Raw genomic sequence first — 17,465 nt, 5'->3', positions numbered from 1 at the left:
TCTTTATCCCTTTTTTACAAGTAGATAAAAATGAGTGCTTTATTGCAAATGCAATGGGACTGCAGGAAATGCAGGGAAAATAAAAGGCAGCCAAAACAGACTCTTTGGATTTATTCCATGTGAACACCCTGCAGCCAAGTCTCAATTCACCAATACAACTGCCTCATGACTTTGCTGTTGGACCTTCTGGAAAAAAGCTGGCAGAGTAAGAGCATTCAAGCAACTTGTTGAACCCGAGTAAAAGCTCATTGTTTCTAGAACCATACAAGTCACGACTTTTGTAGCACTCATGGCCCTAAAATGAATCTCACACATAAGGGGGTTTTATAGTGAGGTATTTTTTCCTATTTCCTTTTTTTTCTCCATTTTTTAAAGTTTTATGGAAGTATAGTTGTTTGACAAGACAGTGATAATTTCTGCTGTACAACAAAGTGATTCAGTTATACAGATACCCTTTTCCCACATAGATTATCACAGAAAATTGGGTAGAGTTCTCTGTGCTATAGCGCATGTCTCCGTTGGCCAGATCATTCCATATACCTCAGTGCGCATGTGCCAACCCCAAACCCCCAGTTTATCCCTCCCCCCACCTTGTTTATCGGTGTGGGTTATTTCTGGAGGAGGATAACATTATTATTTTTTAACAAAACAGGGGAAATTTAAAAAGAGGCTTATTTCCTCGTTAGTGCTTTGATCTCCTGGCCACAGGCAGATTCGTACTGGAAGAAAACGAGTGACATAGGTCAAAGTCTTTAGAAAGTGCCAGTATAGGGGAGCAGGATTGACCTCATTTTATTTTCCCTCTTTGTTTGGAGCTCTTGTGGGAAGTGGGAAAGTGGTGTGTCATAGGGCATCGATCACTATCTTAGGCAATTTTCACAAAAATACTCCAAGGTAGGTGTTATGCATCTCTGCTTTGCAGAGATTACAAAGATTGTCAAGAGGTAAGGGTGGACGAACCAGAATTGTAAGCTGGGTCTAAACCCTATGCCTATGCCATATTATGAAATAGATAAAAGTGCACTTTCCCTAAGTTATTTTACTCTAATAATCTGGCCATCAGTAAAATAGCACCTGCTATTAAACAGCTTTTTAATTATTATTATTTTTAGGAGTTCCCATCTTGGCGCAGTGGAAATGAATCCGACTAGGAAACACGAGGTTGTGGGTTCGATCCCTGGTCTCCCTCAGTGGTTTAAGTGGATCACGGCGTTGCCATGAGCTGTGGTATAGGTCAAAGACGTGGTTCAGATCTTGTGTTGCTGTGGCTGTGGTATAGGCCAGCAGCTGTAGCTCTGATTTGACCTGTAGCCTGGGGAACCTCCATGTGCTGCGGGTGCATGGGGCCCTAAAAAGCAAAAAAAAAAAAAAAAAATTATTTTTATTATTAATTTTTTGGCCGTGCCTGTGGCATGTGGGTGCTTCCCAGGCCAGGGATCGAGCTTGAGCCACAGCTGGGACTTGAGCCACTGCAGTGACAAGGCCAGATCCACTGTCACACCAGGGAAATCCCAATTACTATTGTTTTTTAAGGAACAGAGATTGGAAACTGCCATCCATTTTACTTTTAATGGGATTAACATCAAGGAAAACTCACTCACTCAGTGGCTAAATATCAGAAGTTCAGACTGTGGCACAACAGGATCAGCATCTCTGCAGCACCACAATGCAGTTCCATCCTTAACCCATAACATTGGGTTAAGGATCTGGTGTTCCTACAGCGTAGATCGAACCTGCGGCTTGGATCTGATTCCTGGTCCACGAAGTCCATGTGCTGTGGGGTGGCCTAAAAAGAAAATAACCCAAAACCTAAAACATAAAATAAACATCAGAACAATGCAGCAATTATTGGTCATTCAATTAATATATTGCACTGACTCAGTTGCACACAAATAGTATAGTTTTTTCCAAGTTAAGTAAACAAATTATTTAATTTTTATTGAGTACCATATTAGAAACTTTTTGCTGTAAGTAAAACTATTACTTTGCATTGGTTCACAGCACTTGTCTTTTGTTACTCAGGAATGCCAAAGAAAGGGTCAAATCCCTGTTACAATGAAGGCTTTCTTGCTTGTAATCAGCAGTATTTGGTCTGCCTGCCACTGGGGCTACTTTGTCTCTGAATTTTTGTTTGTTTATTTATTTATTTTTTTGCTTTTTAGGGTCGCACCCGTGGCATATGGAGGTTCCCAGGCTAGGGGTCGCATCAGAGCTATAGCTGCCAGCCTACACCAAAGCTCAGGGCAGTGCTGGATCCTTAACCCACTGAGCGAGGCCAGGGGTGTCTCTGAATTTTTATTTATAACGACGTTCTTTTTTTTTTTTTTTTTGCCTTTTTGCCTTTTTGCCTTTTCTAGGGCTGCTCCCTTGGCATTTGGAGATTCCCAGGCTAGGAGTCTAATCGGAGCCATAGCCACCGGCCTACACCAGAGCCACAGCAACACGGGATCCGAGCTGCGTCTGCAACCTACACCACAGCTCACAGCAACGCTGGATCCTCAACCCACTGAGCAAGGCCAGGGATCGAACCCGCAACCTCATGGTTCCTAGTTGGATTCATTAACCACTGTGCCACAATGGGAACGCCACAACTTTCTGCTCTTTAGATTTTTCTTTTTTTTTTACTTTTTAAAAATTTCTTTATACGTATTTAGAATTTTATGTGCTTAACTTTATATATCTAACTCCAGCCAGGGATATAAGTTGGGGGAGTGAAGAGGAGGGATAAACTCATTCTGTGTATGGTGATGGGTGGTGACAGCATGTTCGTCAAACTCGGGTCCACTGAGCCTTGCTCTTACTATTCTCTACTCCAGGTGAGAAGGGAGAAGCAGAGAGACTGACCCCATCTTATCTGTCACAGCGCAGATGGACCTTTTTAGCGTTCTTACAGATTGAGATAGCGTTCAGAGCTCTGAAACCTCGAGGAAAGGGAAAAATCTCTTTAGTCTTCACCTTACAAGCCCATTATAAATATCTCCCATCTTTTTTTGGGGGGGGAATTCTTAGGCCAGAGATGGAACCCACACCACAGCAGCAACCTGAGTCTTCCATATCTCCCATCTTTTAAAAGACCCTAAGTAATTCCTATTGTGGCTCAGTGGGTTCAGGACTGGACATTGTCTCTGAGGAGCAGGTTTAATCTCTGGCCGCCCCTCAGTGGGTTAAGGTCTGGTGTTGCCACATCTGCATAGGTTGCAGCTACAGCTTGGATTCAGTCCCTGGCTGGTAATTTCCATATGTTGCAGATATGGCCATTAAAAAAAAAAATTTGTGGCTTGGCGGTAACAAACCTGAATAGTATCCTTGAAGACTAGGGTTTGATCCTGGCCCTGCTCAGTGGTTTAAGGGTCTGGCATTGCCATGAACTGTGGTGTAGGTTGCAGACACGGCTCAGATCCCAGATTGCTGTGGCCGTGGTGTAGGTCAGCAGCTACAGCTCTGATTCTACCCCTAGCCTGGGAACTTTCATATGCGGCAGGTGTAGCCCTAAAAAGCAAAAAAAAAAAAAGTGAGTTCCCATCTGAGATCAGGTCACCATGGATAAAGACCGCATAGGGATTTGGGACTTAAAACCCAGTAGTTCAAAGAGTGCACTGTAAGGAAAACTAGAGAAGTTAAGTAATTTCCCTTTTTGGCTTCTTTTCTTTCTTTTTTCTTTTTTTCTTTTTTTTTTTTTTTTTGTCTTTTTGCCATTTCTTGGACTGCTCCCGCAGCATATGGAGGTTCCCAGGCTAGGGGTCTAATCAGAGCTGTAGCCGCTGGCCTACACCAGAGCCACAGCAACGCAAGATCTGAGCCGTGTCTGTGACCTACACCACAGCTCATGGTAACACCGGATCCTTAACCCACTGAGCAAGGCCAGGGATCGAACCCTCAACCTCATGGTTCCTAGTCAGATTCGTTAACCACTGAGCCACAATGGGAACTTCTGGCTTCTGTTTCTTCCAAAGCTGCTCAGCTAAACTTGATGTTAGTCCAGTTCTAAGTTGTCCTTGGGAAGACTGTGTTTACTTTCTCTTTCCAAGGTGCTGAATTGCTATTTCCATTTTATAAATCTTTATTATATATGCTTTTTATTGAAATTCACTTCAAATTATTTTTGGAAAAAGGCAGGAAATGGTTCTCTGTTGTTCTCTGGCATATTGCTGTACTCCCTAGGTGTTAGTCCATGATGGCAGTCACTTTGGGGACTTGCATTTGACTAGGGCAAGAGGCAGGGAGTTGTGGGGATAGATCCAGTTGCCTGCTTCTTTGTGGTCTTTATTTTTTCATATGGACTTGTTTACTTGTCCTGGTACTCTTGAAAAGCTCTGTTTCCCAGCGCAGGGTTTCCTGGAATTCCCAGATTATACCAGATTGAAGAGCCATAAATTGCTGGAATCTATACTTGGCCTCCCTTGTCCAGACTTCCTAAAGTTGAAAGAGAAACTGTTTGGGAGAAAGGAAATACTTTTCCTTTGAATGGCTTCTTCTCTTTTTAATTATCTTTGTGTATGTGTGTGTGTGTGTGGGCGCGCTTTTTAGGGCCGTACCTGCTGCATATGGAAGTTCCCAGGCTAGGGGTCAAACTGGAGCTATCACTGCCAGTCTACACCACAGCCGTAGCAACGGGGATCCCAGCCATGTCTGCAACCTACATCACAGCTCATGGCAATGCCAGATCGCTGATCCACTGAGCAAGGCCGGGGATAGAAACCACACTCATGGATACTAGTCAGATTCGTTTCTGATGTACCGTGATGGGAACTCCCATATTATCTTTTAAAAATGATCTGTTTCCTGTTCAATTTCATTCTTTCTCGTATGGATTTTCTCTTCTTATTTCTCTGAAGCCTGTATGTAAGTAGTGGTTAGGAACAAGCATTGTGGGGTCAGGTTGCCTGAATTTGAATTCTGGCTCTCCAACTTACCAGTCATATGATCTGTTAAAAATGATTTGACCTCCTTGTGCCTCTGAGAAACGTGTATATAAGATCTATAAAGTGGGAATAATAGTAGTAACTACTTCATAGGGTTGTTATAACAACAAAATGAGTTCATTCATATTGAGTACTTGGAGAAGCTTCTTGCACATAGTTTGCAGTACATGTTGTTGATGGTTATTGTTTTTGCTTATTTAACTTTTTGAGTAGTACTGGCAAGTAAATGCTGGTGGCCGGTAAACTTCTGGTAAATCATTACTTTGCTTGGATTATCCTGCCTTGCAACCAGACTAACACGAAGTAATTTATAAAGGCTGCTTCTAGGACCTTGAATAGTCTTAGGTGTCTGGGCAAGACTTCTATCAGTAACTTCTTGTTTTCCTTTTATTCTTGGCTTATGTTTCATAATCTACCTTTAAGATGCCTTCTTTTTCTTTAGAATCAGTTTGTCTTCTCTTGGCTATATTGTCAAATTCTGCGAGTAAAATGTATTTACAGCCTTCCCCTCAAGATAGTAGTGTGCCTAATATTTGTGTCTTTCTCTGCTGTGCATGATTTCCATTCTGGTAGGTCTATGAGTTTCTCAAACCACATCTTCCTCCTTGATTATGTAAATAGGACTGTAACACGGAACTTTCTTGCTCCAAACCAAATCATTAGCAGAGAAGATATTTTAAAAATATTCAAGCACCAGTCTTCTATGTATATTTGGAGGCAGCTGTCAATTTTGAGGAGCAGACCCAGACATGTATCATTTGGAATTTGGAGAAAGGAAGGGAGAGAGAAGAGGTGGTGTGAGCAAGGATGTTCTCACTTTTTTTTCTTGTCTTTTTAGGGCCACACTCGCAGCATATGGAGGTTCCCAGGCTAGGGGTCAAATCAGAGCTGCAGCTGCCACGGCCACAGCAACGTGGGATCCAAGCCATGTCTGTGACCTACACTACAGCTCACAGCAACGCTGAATCCTTAACCCACTGAGCGAGGCCAGGGAGTAAACCTGCGTTCTCATGGATGCCAGTCAGGTTCATTACCACTGAGCCACAATGGGAACTCCACATTTTTGTATGAGATAAACTTTAGAGGTCTTGGGCTTAGTTGATAGGTACTTGTCAGTCTTTCCATTGAACAGGAAGAGTTTCTCTGGTGTTCTTGTGCACCATCTATCCTGTCTCCTCTCTTATTATTCTACTTTCCCTTTGCTTGAAGACCTGTAGGACTTTTCAGCTACATGGTGGATTTATCCCATAGGAAAATATTTACAAGGTTAGATTCAGACTTTACAAGCAAATAAACCAAAAAGTAAGACTTTGGAGATTTTCCCAGTCATGAAATATTGTGACCCCCTGTTTCCTGGGGTAGAATGAAACTCTTTAGAATGAAATTCTTTAGCAGTAGGATTCTTTAAGGGAAGTAGAATCTGTCCATTTCTTACTTTCCTCAGTATACAATTTGGATCTGTTCCCTCTGTGTGGGTATCCAAAGAGGGAAAAACTTTTGGAAACAGATTTCCAATATTTTGTGTATTCTGTGTGTGGTCTCTGTCCAGTCTTTCAGCTCCACTTCACCATGCACAGGAGAGACCAGAAGGTGTGCAGGGCTTGAGGCCAGTCCTTAGCTAATCAAGAGAGGTTCATTATTGGCGTGGACAGAGACAAGAAAGCTGGTCGGTCACGCATCATCCCAAGAGTCAAACTGCTGATCTCTGACATTCCAATACCCTCTCTGATGACATCAAGCTGGCCTTGTTTGTTGGGTGAATGAGCCTCAGCAGAAAACTTAGTTATGTCAGTGAACACTATTTTAGTTCTTCCCTTTTCAGTTCTGTGGGATTGGCTCTCAAAAAGCAGGACAGGGAAAACAAGAGATCTGCCTGTCATATCTGTCCCAGACCTTTTGTAGCTGCAACAATCCCTTTAAATGGGGGATATAATAACTTCCTCCTCATAGGTATAGTCTCCGTTGCAAAGAGTTGGGTGTTCTAAGATTTCTTTCCTGCTTACTGCTGCTCATAAAAAGGCTAAATGGCATACTGACTCCAAGAGCTATCCTGCACATGGGGGAAAGGAATTACTTGCTGGACTCAGTTGGCTTCTAGGCATCTCTTAAAGGGATAAATAATAAATGGAGCTTGGTACCCTTTGAAGGTGCATTTGCTGTGTGTACCATCTCAATGATGAAAAGCCAGCCATAACCCTGAATACTAGCTGATTCTTGGACTACTAAAACATGAAATGACATTCAGAAAAATTTTAAATTTTAATCAGTTATTAAATGCATTCTATTTTCATATATGATTGACTGTATGTAACTTTGGCAATTAAAGTATTTAAAGACACATAATAGGAGTTCCTGTTGTGGCTTATCGGGTTATGAATATGACTAGTATCTGTGAGGATTCAGGTTCAATCCCTGGCCTCGCTCAGTGGGTTAAGGATCTGGCATTTCAGTGAGCTGTGTTGTAGGTCGCAGACCCATCTTGGATCTTGTGTTGCTGTGTCTGTGGCATAGGGTTCAGCTGCAGCTTCTATTCAGTCCCAAGTATGGGAACTTCCATATGCTGCAAGTGTGGCCCTAATGAAAAAAAATGACACAGACTAGTTTTGAACGTCTGGAGATGAGAACATTTGTGCTTATTCTTTCACTGTGGGACTTCACAAAATGGGACTGTGCTATCTGGTCTTGGGGCATGCTTTTAGTTAAAAAGAAATCAGAAGAGAATAATTATGAAAACAATCTTTTGCTAATCTTCCTTGGTAAAAATGGACTAAGGAAGATGTACTTGTGAGAGAGAGGCTCATAAAAGGCAAAAGTTAAAAATATTTTTAAAAACTTTCTTAACAGAAAGGTTCACCTGTGATAGCTACCAATATCAAGCATTTCTTGAGCCCAGTGAGAATGACCCCAGTCCCTGTTCTGGGTGTTAGGGAGTCTTTTTTGGGGGGGAGGGTGCTACATCGGCAGCCTGTGGAAGTTCCTGGGCCAGGGATCGAACCTGTGACCCAATTTGCTCAAGTGACAACGCCAGATCCTTAACCTCCTGTGCCACAAGGGAACTCGTGGGTGTTAGGGATTCTAAAATAAGTTAGACACTATCCTTGATCTCAGAGGGTTTCATGATGTCATGGGGGAAACAGGTAACCAACCAACAGAATGAAGCCTACTCTTGGGGATTATAAGAGATATGTGTTCCAAATCTGGGGAAGAACAGGGGAGAGACTTAGTCCTGTGAGGGACATCCTGATTTTTCCACTGAGATCCAGAAAACCATGGTTAAGCATCTGGGCAATAGCAGTGAGGTGACGATATGTCCATAATGTGGTAATAATTATTCTTTTCAAAGTGCTTGAGGGCCTTGTATCCTGTGAAGTAAATTATCCAAATGTTGGAATGAGGAAGTGATAACACAGAGAGGATGAACCAGCTGAGTGGGAGTAAATAGGTATTGAGTGGTACCCCTGGTCCTAGGTTTTCTGACTTTTAGGCTTGTTTTCTTTCTATGACCCTCCAGCCAAGGAACTCTTACTTCATTTCCCAAACCATGTGTGCTAGTACATTCCTGGAAGTTCTGTTTTTAAATAAGTTAAGTTTCTGCTCATTCTTGAGCTTACAAGTCACTTCAAGGGAGACTTTTCTGGACTCCCATACCCCCTATTAGGCCCTCTCACAGCTCTCTGTACTTAATCCAGGAGTTCCCACTGTGGCCCAGTGTGTTAAGAATCCAACTACAGGGGCTTCGGTTTGGTCCTGGACGGTGCAGTGGATTAAAGAATCTGGCATAGGTTGTAACTGCAGCTCAGATTCAGTCCTGAGCTCAGGAACTTCTGTATGCCATGGGTGCAGCCATAAAACAACCACCACCACCACAACAACAAAACCTGAAAATGAAAAAGCATAATCCAGCTTGTAATTTGCTGTTTGTGTCCTTCTTTGGTTATCCAAAGAATGTCTCTCTTTTGAATATAGCAGTCACTCTAGAGATGGTTGCTGAAGTAATGCCTTAATTTAAGGAATATGTGCTGTTTCCATTCTTTCAGGTTACCCAGTATGTCAGCAGCAAACTTGTCACAACGGAGCCTGCTATAACACTAGTCAGAGGTGTGATGGGGAAATTGACTGCAGAGATGCCTCTGATGAACTCAACTGCAGTAAGTAATGTGCTGAAGCTGGTTTATAATGGCTAGTTATGCACATTTCTTCTTAAGTTTGTTTTCAGTGAATTCATGTTGGTAACCTGGAGCATTTACAGCATGGAAATTGGCAGACATTGCAAGTGAAGGCTTTTGTGTTCCTAGAGAACTGGTTATTAAACATTTACCAGCACAGTATTGTGTAGAAGCTCTTTAAACTTGAGACAGAATCTTCCTATGAAATTAATTGGCTACCATGGACTTGACATTCTTTGTTTTCTTTCCCTTCTTAACCTTGTGTCCTAGCTCAGCGATGCTTGCGAAATGAGTTTCAGTGTGGCAGTGGGGAGTGCATCCCTAGGGACTACGTCTGCGACCATGACCCTGACTGTTCAGACAGCAGTGATGAACATTCTTGCAGTACGGTGATTTTCTTATTTTGGGTTGTGCTGTTAGGAGTAGTTTTGTCCTTGTTTTTGTCCCCCTACCAATGTGCTACTCTTTTCAAACCAAAATGTCACAGTCTGATAGCAGATGGAGCCAGAATATCACTTAGGGCTCATGGTAAGAGTCTCAGTAGTGCTGCTGAGCCCTGGCTTCTTTAACTTCAAGAATCTGTGTGGAGTTGAAGGGTTGCTGATGGACAGGTTTGCATTCTTTGCTTGGGCTACAAAGGTACAAGGTGTATTGTACCACGAGACCCCCGGGAATGGGTCTGATAAATTCCTTGATAAAGTAATAGAAATGCTTGAAAAGGGAAAGGAGGGAGTAGCTCAGCAGTTAACGAACTGGACTAGGATCCAGGAGGATGTGGGTTCGATCCCTGGTCTTACTCAGTGTGTTGGGGATCCGACGTTGCTGTGAGCTGTGGTGTAGGTTGCAGACACGGCTCAGATCTGGTGTTGCTGTGGCTGTGGTGTAGGCTGGCAGCTGCAGCTCCAATTCAACCCCCAGCCTGGGAACCTATACATGCCGAAGTTGTGGCCCTAAAAAGCCAAAAAGAAGGGGCGGCGGGAATTCCTTAGTAGTAATGCTTCTCTTTACTTTGAAATTCTTACCACATTAAAATTGACAGTCAGGAAAGTTTCAGTGTAGTTTCAGGTCACTTTTTGTTACCTCTGCTCTTTCACTCTGACCCTACTTTTCTTTTGATAAAGTTGCCTGCGATGCACACCACCTCTCTCATTGTCACTACCTCTGGATTCATTTTATTGGAATTTGAAGTCTCCATGTGAGAGTTTTGTAAATTCCAATAAATCTACAGGTTTTTGGTGGTCACATATTTACTACAATGTAGGATTTTTTTTCTCCACACCCTTTTTAACTGGTTGGTACCCATGCCTTAGGGGTTGTTAGATATTTTCAGGATCATTCTAATTTTTTTTCTCTTTCTGTTTATTTTTTTTTTCTCTTTTCACTTTATCTTTTGTTTTTTTGAGTGGCACATGCAGCATGTGGAATTTCCCAGGACAGGATTGAACCTGAACCACAGCAGTGACAACACTGAATCCTTAACCACTAGGCCACCAGGGAACCTCCACTCTAAGTTTCTATGAGCCATGCTTGATTTCCTTTCCGGCACCTGGGCTTATGTCAGTGACTGCATCACTGAATGGGTTGCTCAGAGGCATTAGGTCCTAGATAGCAATTATTGTGTTTGTAGTAAAATGAGAGAATGTTAGGCACTGTCATGTCAGTCTGCATTTTCTATTCTGGGTCCGCCTCTAACATACGGTCTTGTTTCCTTGTGTTTTTTTTTTTTTTTTTTTTTTTTTTTTTTATGGCTGTATCTGTGGCATGTGGAAGTTCCTGGCCATGGTTGAACCCAAGCCAGCTGTCTTTAAAAAAAAATTTTGGGCTGGGGGGCCACTGCATGCAGCAGCTTAATGTGGGATCTCAGTTCCCAGTCTGGGGATTGAACTCTGTGAAACTGCTGAATCCTAATCACTAGCCCACAAGGGAACTCCCCCTGCACTTTTTGTTTTTTTCAGGGCAAAAGTTCCCAGGCTGGAGTTGAATAGGAGCTGCAGCTGCCAGCCCACGCCACAGCCACAGCAACAGCAACGCGGGATCCACGCCACATCTGTGACCTGTGCTACAGCTTGTGGCAATGTTGGATCCTTAACCCACTGAGAGAGGCCAGGGATTGAACCTGGATCTAGTCAGGTTCATAACCCACTGAGCCACAATGGGAACTCTGGAGCTTCCTTGTGTTTAAATTTTTTTTTTTTTTCTTTTTAGGGCCGAACCTGTGGCATATGAAAGTTTCCAGGCTTAGGGCCTGAATCAGAGCTGCAGCTCTTGGCCTATACCACAGCAACGCAGGATCTGAGCCGTGTCTGTGACTGCAATGCCAGATTGCTGACCCACTAAGCAAGGCCAGGGATCGAACCCGCAACCTCATGGTTCCTAGTTGGATTTGTTTCTGCTGTGCCACAACGGGAACTCCCCTTGTTTTTAATCTTTTTTTTTTTTTTGTCTTTTGTCTTTTGTTGTTGTTGTTGTTGTTGCTAGTTCTTGGGCCGCTCCCGCGGCATATGGAGGTTCCCGGGCTAGGGGTCGAATCGGAGCTGTAGCCGCCAGCCTACGCCAGAGCCACAGCAACGCAGGATCCGAGCCGCGTCTGCAACCTACACCACAGCTCACGGCAACGCCGGATCGTTAACCCACTGAGCAAGGCCAGGGACCGAACCCGCAACCTCATGGTTCCTAGTCGGATTCGTTAACCACTGTGCCACGACGGGAACTCCTGTTTTTAATCTTGATGTACCTGAGTTTCATGTCCTGGACCCAAAGCTGCTGTTATCTTCTCCTCTTTCTCATTTCCGCTTCTCTTCCTCCTTTTTATTTATTTTTGTCAAGATAGTTGAGACTAAATAGGCATAGAAATTTGACTTTATAGAAGCTAGGTTCAGGCAGCTAGGGGGTGAGCATTTTGATTTTCTCCCTTTGGGAGAAATGGTTTGTATCCCTGGAGTTCAGCTGTCGTTTTCTTCCAGGTGTTTATCAGCCGTGCAAAGGCAATGAGTTCGCTTGCTCCAATGGCTTCTGTATTAATCAAAACTGGGTTTGTGATGGAATGGCTGACTGTCTAGATAATTCCGATGAAGATGGATGTGGTAAGCAGGGGAAGAGCTTCTGAGTGGAAAGCGTTTCCTTTGAGTGTTTTCTGGAACTTCTTTTTCCTACTTTCCTCATTAAGAAATAATCTGTGTGAGAAGCAAGTCTCCGGATTGGCTGGACTCAAAGGGAATTAATGGGTGATTCCATTAGCTTTTCCTAAAAAGACTCAGAACTCAAATATAGCATAAACTATAATCCTCTCCTTCCTATCATTAAGGCCTAATAGGTAGGACAGTCTCTCCACCCTCTATAGCCCTATCTGAGGTTTTCCTTAGGACTCAATTTAATTCGATTTATCTGTGTAAAAGAAGTAGCCTGGGAAGAAGGGAAAACAGGAAAATGTGATTTGTCTTAAGGCCTTTGCAAATGCCCTTGAACCTTGGTAACTGCTTGTTTTTGTTTGGTTTGCACATCCTCCAGGGCTGGAAGAGAGGCCATGTGGGGCAGCATGTGAGATGGAACTAGGGATTGGTAGGTGTGGGAGGGACAGCTCTCCATGGATGTGAAGAGATTGTCAATGATTTTCACCTCCTTCACACTGCTGTTATCATCAACAGCGTCTCTAATAGTTCAGAAGTTCCTAATACCCACACATAAAGCAAGTTACCCATACTTTTCTAGCCCCAAGTACAAGAATGATGCTTGTTCTGGGAACACCCATTGGTTTTAGGTTTCAGGGTTGTAAGAAGTTGTGTTCCCACATTTTGATTATCATTTTTCCTTACACTGTTAACACTTCACTAAGGAAACAAAAACAAGCCAAACAACCCCAAATGATACACACACATTAAAAAAAAAAAAAAAAGCACGTCTTAGGAATACTGGCATTGCTTTGATAGCCCTAATAGACTAGTTCTATTACTCATGATCTAATTAACTCAATGTTCTCCTAGGGCTCATTCATCTAGTTTCTTGGTAATTCAGGCCCATATCTGCTTCTTACTCTTATATCCTGGCTGGAAGCTGCTTACTCTAGAAAGAAAGAGTGGAACTTAAATAATGGCATTTGCTGCTGCTTAGAATCTCAATAAAAGGCCAGTTGTACTAGAAACTACTAGTTTCTTGTCAAGTATAGGTCATTTGTAGACATCTTGTCTATATCTATCTCTTAACCATGGATTAAAGAAGAGCTGGCTCTGCCTCTCATGTGGCCTGTAACTCTCTCTCTTCTTCTCATTCTTTTCCCCTCAGAAAGCAGCATTATTCGTACTCATGAATGTTACCCAAATGAATGGGCTTGTCCAGAGGATGGAAAATGCATTCCACTTAGTAGAGTTTGTGATGGGATTGCAGATTGTCCAAGAGGAGGAGATGAAAACAAACAAGGACGAGTATGTGGTGAGTATGGAAATTTACTTGGGCACTTTTCAGGTGAAGGTGTTGGTGTTTTTCTATAACTGATTGCCAAACACAGAGAGCATCCATTGGTGTTTGCAGAGTAGTCCCAAGACTTAGCGGCTTTAACTGACAAACATTTATTATTTCTCATGGTTCCGTCGGTTGGCTACATATTCTTCTGGCCTGGACCAGCTCACTCATATCTCAGGATGTTGCAGTAAAGCATAACTAGTCCAATCTTTTTGTGGAGAAGGGGGAAACCCGTGTACAAGCTCATTTTAGCCTCTGCTTATGCCATGTTTTCTTGTTCTCTTGGCCAAAGCAAGTCACACCAATATCAAAGTCAGTGGGTTAAAGAAATAGACCCCATCTCTCTTGTTTTTTTTTTGTTTGTTTGTTGGTTGGTTTTGTTTTGTTTTTGTTTGTTTGTTTTTTAGGGCTGCATGTGCACCTGCAGCCCATGGAAGTTCCCAGGCTAGAAATCAGCTGCCAGCCTATGTCACAGCCACAGCAATGCCAGATCTGAGCCTCATTTGCAACCTATACCACAGCTCATGGCAGTGCTGGATCCTTAACCCACTGAGCAGGGCCAAGGATCGAACCCGTGTCCTCATGAATACTAGTTGAGTTTGTTACTGCTGAGCCACCATGGGAACTCCTAGACCCCATCTTTTGATAATAAAGGCTTTAAAATAGTTTTGACTCCCCCTCTGTTCTTCACACAGGAAGAATGGTTTTAATAGTAATTGCGAAGACTCTAAAGGTGTTCTGGAGACTTTATTCCCAGAGACTTTATTCCCATAGGCTTGTACCTATGGAAAAAGTGTTGTCTGGCTATACTCAAAGAAGCTTCCAGTTTCTGGGATATATATTTTTCCTGTTTTCCCTCCTTTTCTGTGGCTGTAGAATATTCCCACACCATCAGTCATGTAACTGTAACCCTAAAGTTTTGGGGTTGTTTTCCGCCTGAGAGGAAAAAGAGAGACTTCTATGATTTTTTTTTTTTTTTTTTTTTTTGCCATTTCATTTGGGAACCCTTTTAAATAGTCCTATACAAATTCTTATTTTAGAAAATAAAAATTAGCAGAAGAATAAAATACAGTCACCTGAAATTCTACCACTTTTTTGTGGTAAAAGTGGAAAATTTAGTGTGGTGATTCTTGAGAATTTCCTTCTATGAGACACAAAGAAGGACTTATGACCTGATTTTTCCAGGAACAGCACTTACGATGACTTGTGCTTGCACTTAGTTATAACTTTAAAAAAAAAAATATGTGCTAAGCTTTTATTGCATCCTATTGCTCGAAGGCTTGAATGGTGACAGATTTTCTGTGCTGCTGCTTGATGCCTACTGAGCTTTTACTTTTGAAAGAAGTTCTTACTTCTTGTAAATCAGCCTTGTCCAGAGGTCACCATTCATTCATTTAACAAAGTGTTTTTCTCTGTTCAGATGTGAATATGTGTCCCTCCTTGGGCTGTGAGTACCAGTGCCACAAGTCACCAAGTGGAGGGACGTGTAATTGTCCCCCAGGTTTTATCGTCAACAAAAATAACACCCGTAGCTGTGTAGGTAAGTGACAGCGTCTGGTCTTTTATCACAGTGCTTGTGACGTTAGTGGGCTCCATGATCTCTAACATCAAGGAATTTGCACTTGTGGGTTGGAGTTTTGTTCAGAAAGAGCAACACTTGAGAACTATGTCTAGATACTCATGTCGCAACAGAAGAAAGGGTGGGGGAAAAAACTGTAATTGCAATGTATACATCTAAGGATAACCTGACCCCCTTGCTGTACAGTGGGAAAATTAAAAAATAAATAAATAAAATAAAATAAAAATAAAAAAAAGAAAGAGCAACACAGTCCTCACTCACAGACAACCTGGACAGTATGAGGTTTTAACTCTGAGAAGCTTTTGTGAGGTACGCAAGGCAAAAGAGTGGTTCTGTGAGTGTTTTTTGTGTTTTGAGTATTTGGAAGCAAAATTGATATGGCCGTACTTGTTACATACAGTTGGCCCTATATGGATTCTGCATCCTCAGATTCAATTGACCAGCCATCCAAAAGAAAAAAAGACAGAACATTCCAAAAAGCAAAACTTGAACTCTCTGTGCACAGGCAGCTCTTTATGTAGTACTTCTATTGTATTTATGACTATTTGCATAGCATTTACATTGTATTAGGTATTGTAAGTAATCTAGAGATGATTTAAAGTATACAGGAGGATATGTGTAGGTTATATGTAAATACCCATTGGGGACTTGCCCATCTCTGGATTTTGGTAACCTGAGTGGTCCTGGAACTAATCTTCCTAGAATGCCAAGGGTTGACTGTGCTGAAATACTTCCATGTAGCTGGTAAATAGCTGCTTTCTTAAACCCATCAGGTACTTTAACTTGCTTCCCTGGCCTCCTCTGGCCTCTTCTCCTAGATGCCTAAACCTGTCCATGTTTCAAGAACTAAAGAGTGGTCACTTGACATAACAGAATCGCCAAGTCACCATTCCACTGACCATATTGGGTAGTTAGTACCCATGCTATGCTGGTTGTTAATCCTGTTGATTTTTAAAGCTCTAGCATGTTGTTTCCAGCCAGTGGCTGACATTGAATTAGATACCAGCGCACCAAATATTTGCTGCATCTTCCTTATCTGAATGATGAGAATGATTTTTTTTCCCCACTGGGAAATTTTTGATTTTGATATGAGCCAGCTTTGCATCCCACTGTGATTAGGGTGAGGTCTGATGATGGGAGGATTAGGAAAGGCCAAGCGTCATTAATTTTCAGTTTTTTAAGGATTTGAACAGTGAAATTTCAATGCTCTGATTTCTTTTTTTTTTAATTATTAATTAATTTTTTCCCACTGTACAGCAAGGGGATCAAGTTATCCTTACATGTATACTTTTTTTCCCCCCACCTTTTGTTCTGTTGCAACATGAGTATCTAGACATAGTCCTCAATGCTACTCAGCAGGATCTCCTTGTAAATCTATTCTAAGTTGTATCTGATAAGCCCAAGCTCCCTCCCACTCCCTCCTTCCTTTCTAACCTTTGATATATGCACAATAGACATACTAGCAGAAAGTGACCACAGAGGTTTTTGCTGATGTTGGGAAAAGACATCTGGAAGCCAACTGAAATGAGTCATTAAAATAAAGTACTTATCTATGGACCTCCAAAAGATAGATGATTTAGAATTTTCCCAGGACATCTGTGTTCTTTTGATATTCCTTAGAAATTAGAAATTCTTCAAGGCTTTCTGGATAAAAACAAAAATGGCATATATATGAAATTCTTTTAGAAAAGTATTTCTTCCAAAGTAGTTTCTAAAATATTGATATAATTTGGTCAAACATATTGAATTTCTATAAACCTAATAAAGTTATTCAGTATTTAGTCTCAGCTCATGGCTTCCAACTTAATTATGGTTGATCTTAATAATTTACTCATAGTCAGAAAAAAATTTAATGCCAGAAAATCTCTTGATTTACAAATTAAATTGAAGCCTTGAGAATGTCAGTTCCTCAGTGGTGCTTGCTCACTTACTTGTCATATGCCAGGATATTTATATCAGTAAAGCAGGCCAATAAGGGGTTGACCTTGTGGTGTTTAAAGTAGGTAATTTTATTTTTTTGTTTTTATTTATTTTTTAGGTTTTAATTTTTTTATTATAGGTGATTTACACTGTTCTGTCAATTTCTGCTGTTTTTTGTTAGGTTTTTATTTTTTCTGTTATAGTTGATTTGCCTTAAAGTAAGTTTAGATTTTTAATGTCAGTACCATGTTTTTGTCCCGGATCTGATTTCTCCTCTTAAGTAACTATATTTGACAAGACATATTAAGATCAAATACTTTATGCGAACCAGCCTAGAGAATCTGAAGGCAAAGAAAGTCCCCAAATTTCTCATCATTTAAAAACATTTCATAAAGAAAACATTCATGATCTGCTGCTGGCATT

At 41.6% G+C, this 17,465-nt stretch overlaps 1 protein-coding gene across 2 annotated transcripts in view; it reads left to right on the top strand.

Moving 5' to 3' along the window:
- The window catches only part of LRP2 (LDL receptor related protein 2), a 197,213-nt gene that overhangs the window by 48,713 nt on the left and 131,035 nt on the right, over positions 1–17,465 (top strand). For both annotated transcript variants that reach the window (NM_001444893.1, XM_084998147.1), the window contains 5 exon segments: positions 8,960–9,070; positions 9,359–9,472; positions 12,052–12,171; positions 13,367–13,513; positions 14,964–15,083. In NM_001444893.1, coding sequence (NP_001431822.1) covers positions 8,960–9,070; positions 9,359–9,472; positions 12,052–12,171; positions 13,367–13,513; positions 14,964–15,083 — 612 coding nt within the window.

The sequence above is a fragment of the Sus scrofa genome, chromosome 15, assembly GCF_054392235.1.
Source record: "Sus scrofa isolate SSC_HxYL_T2T_F1_AM1 chromosome 15, Sscrofa_HxYL_maternal_Yorkshire_Landrace_v2.0, whole genome shotgun sequence".
Taxonomy (NCBI): domain Eukaryota; kingdom Metazoa; phylum Chordata; class Mammalia; order Artiodactyla; family Suidae; genus Sus; species Sus scrofa.
This window is presented reverse-complemented; position numbering and strand designations above follow the sequence as displayed.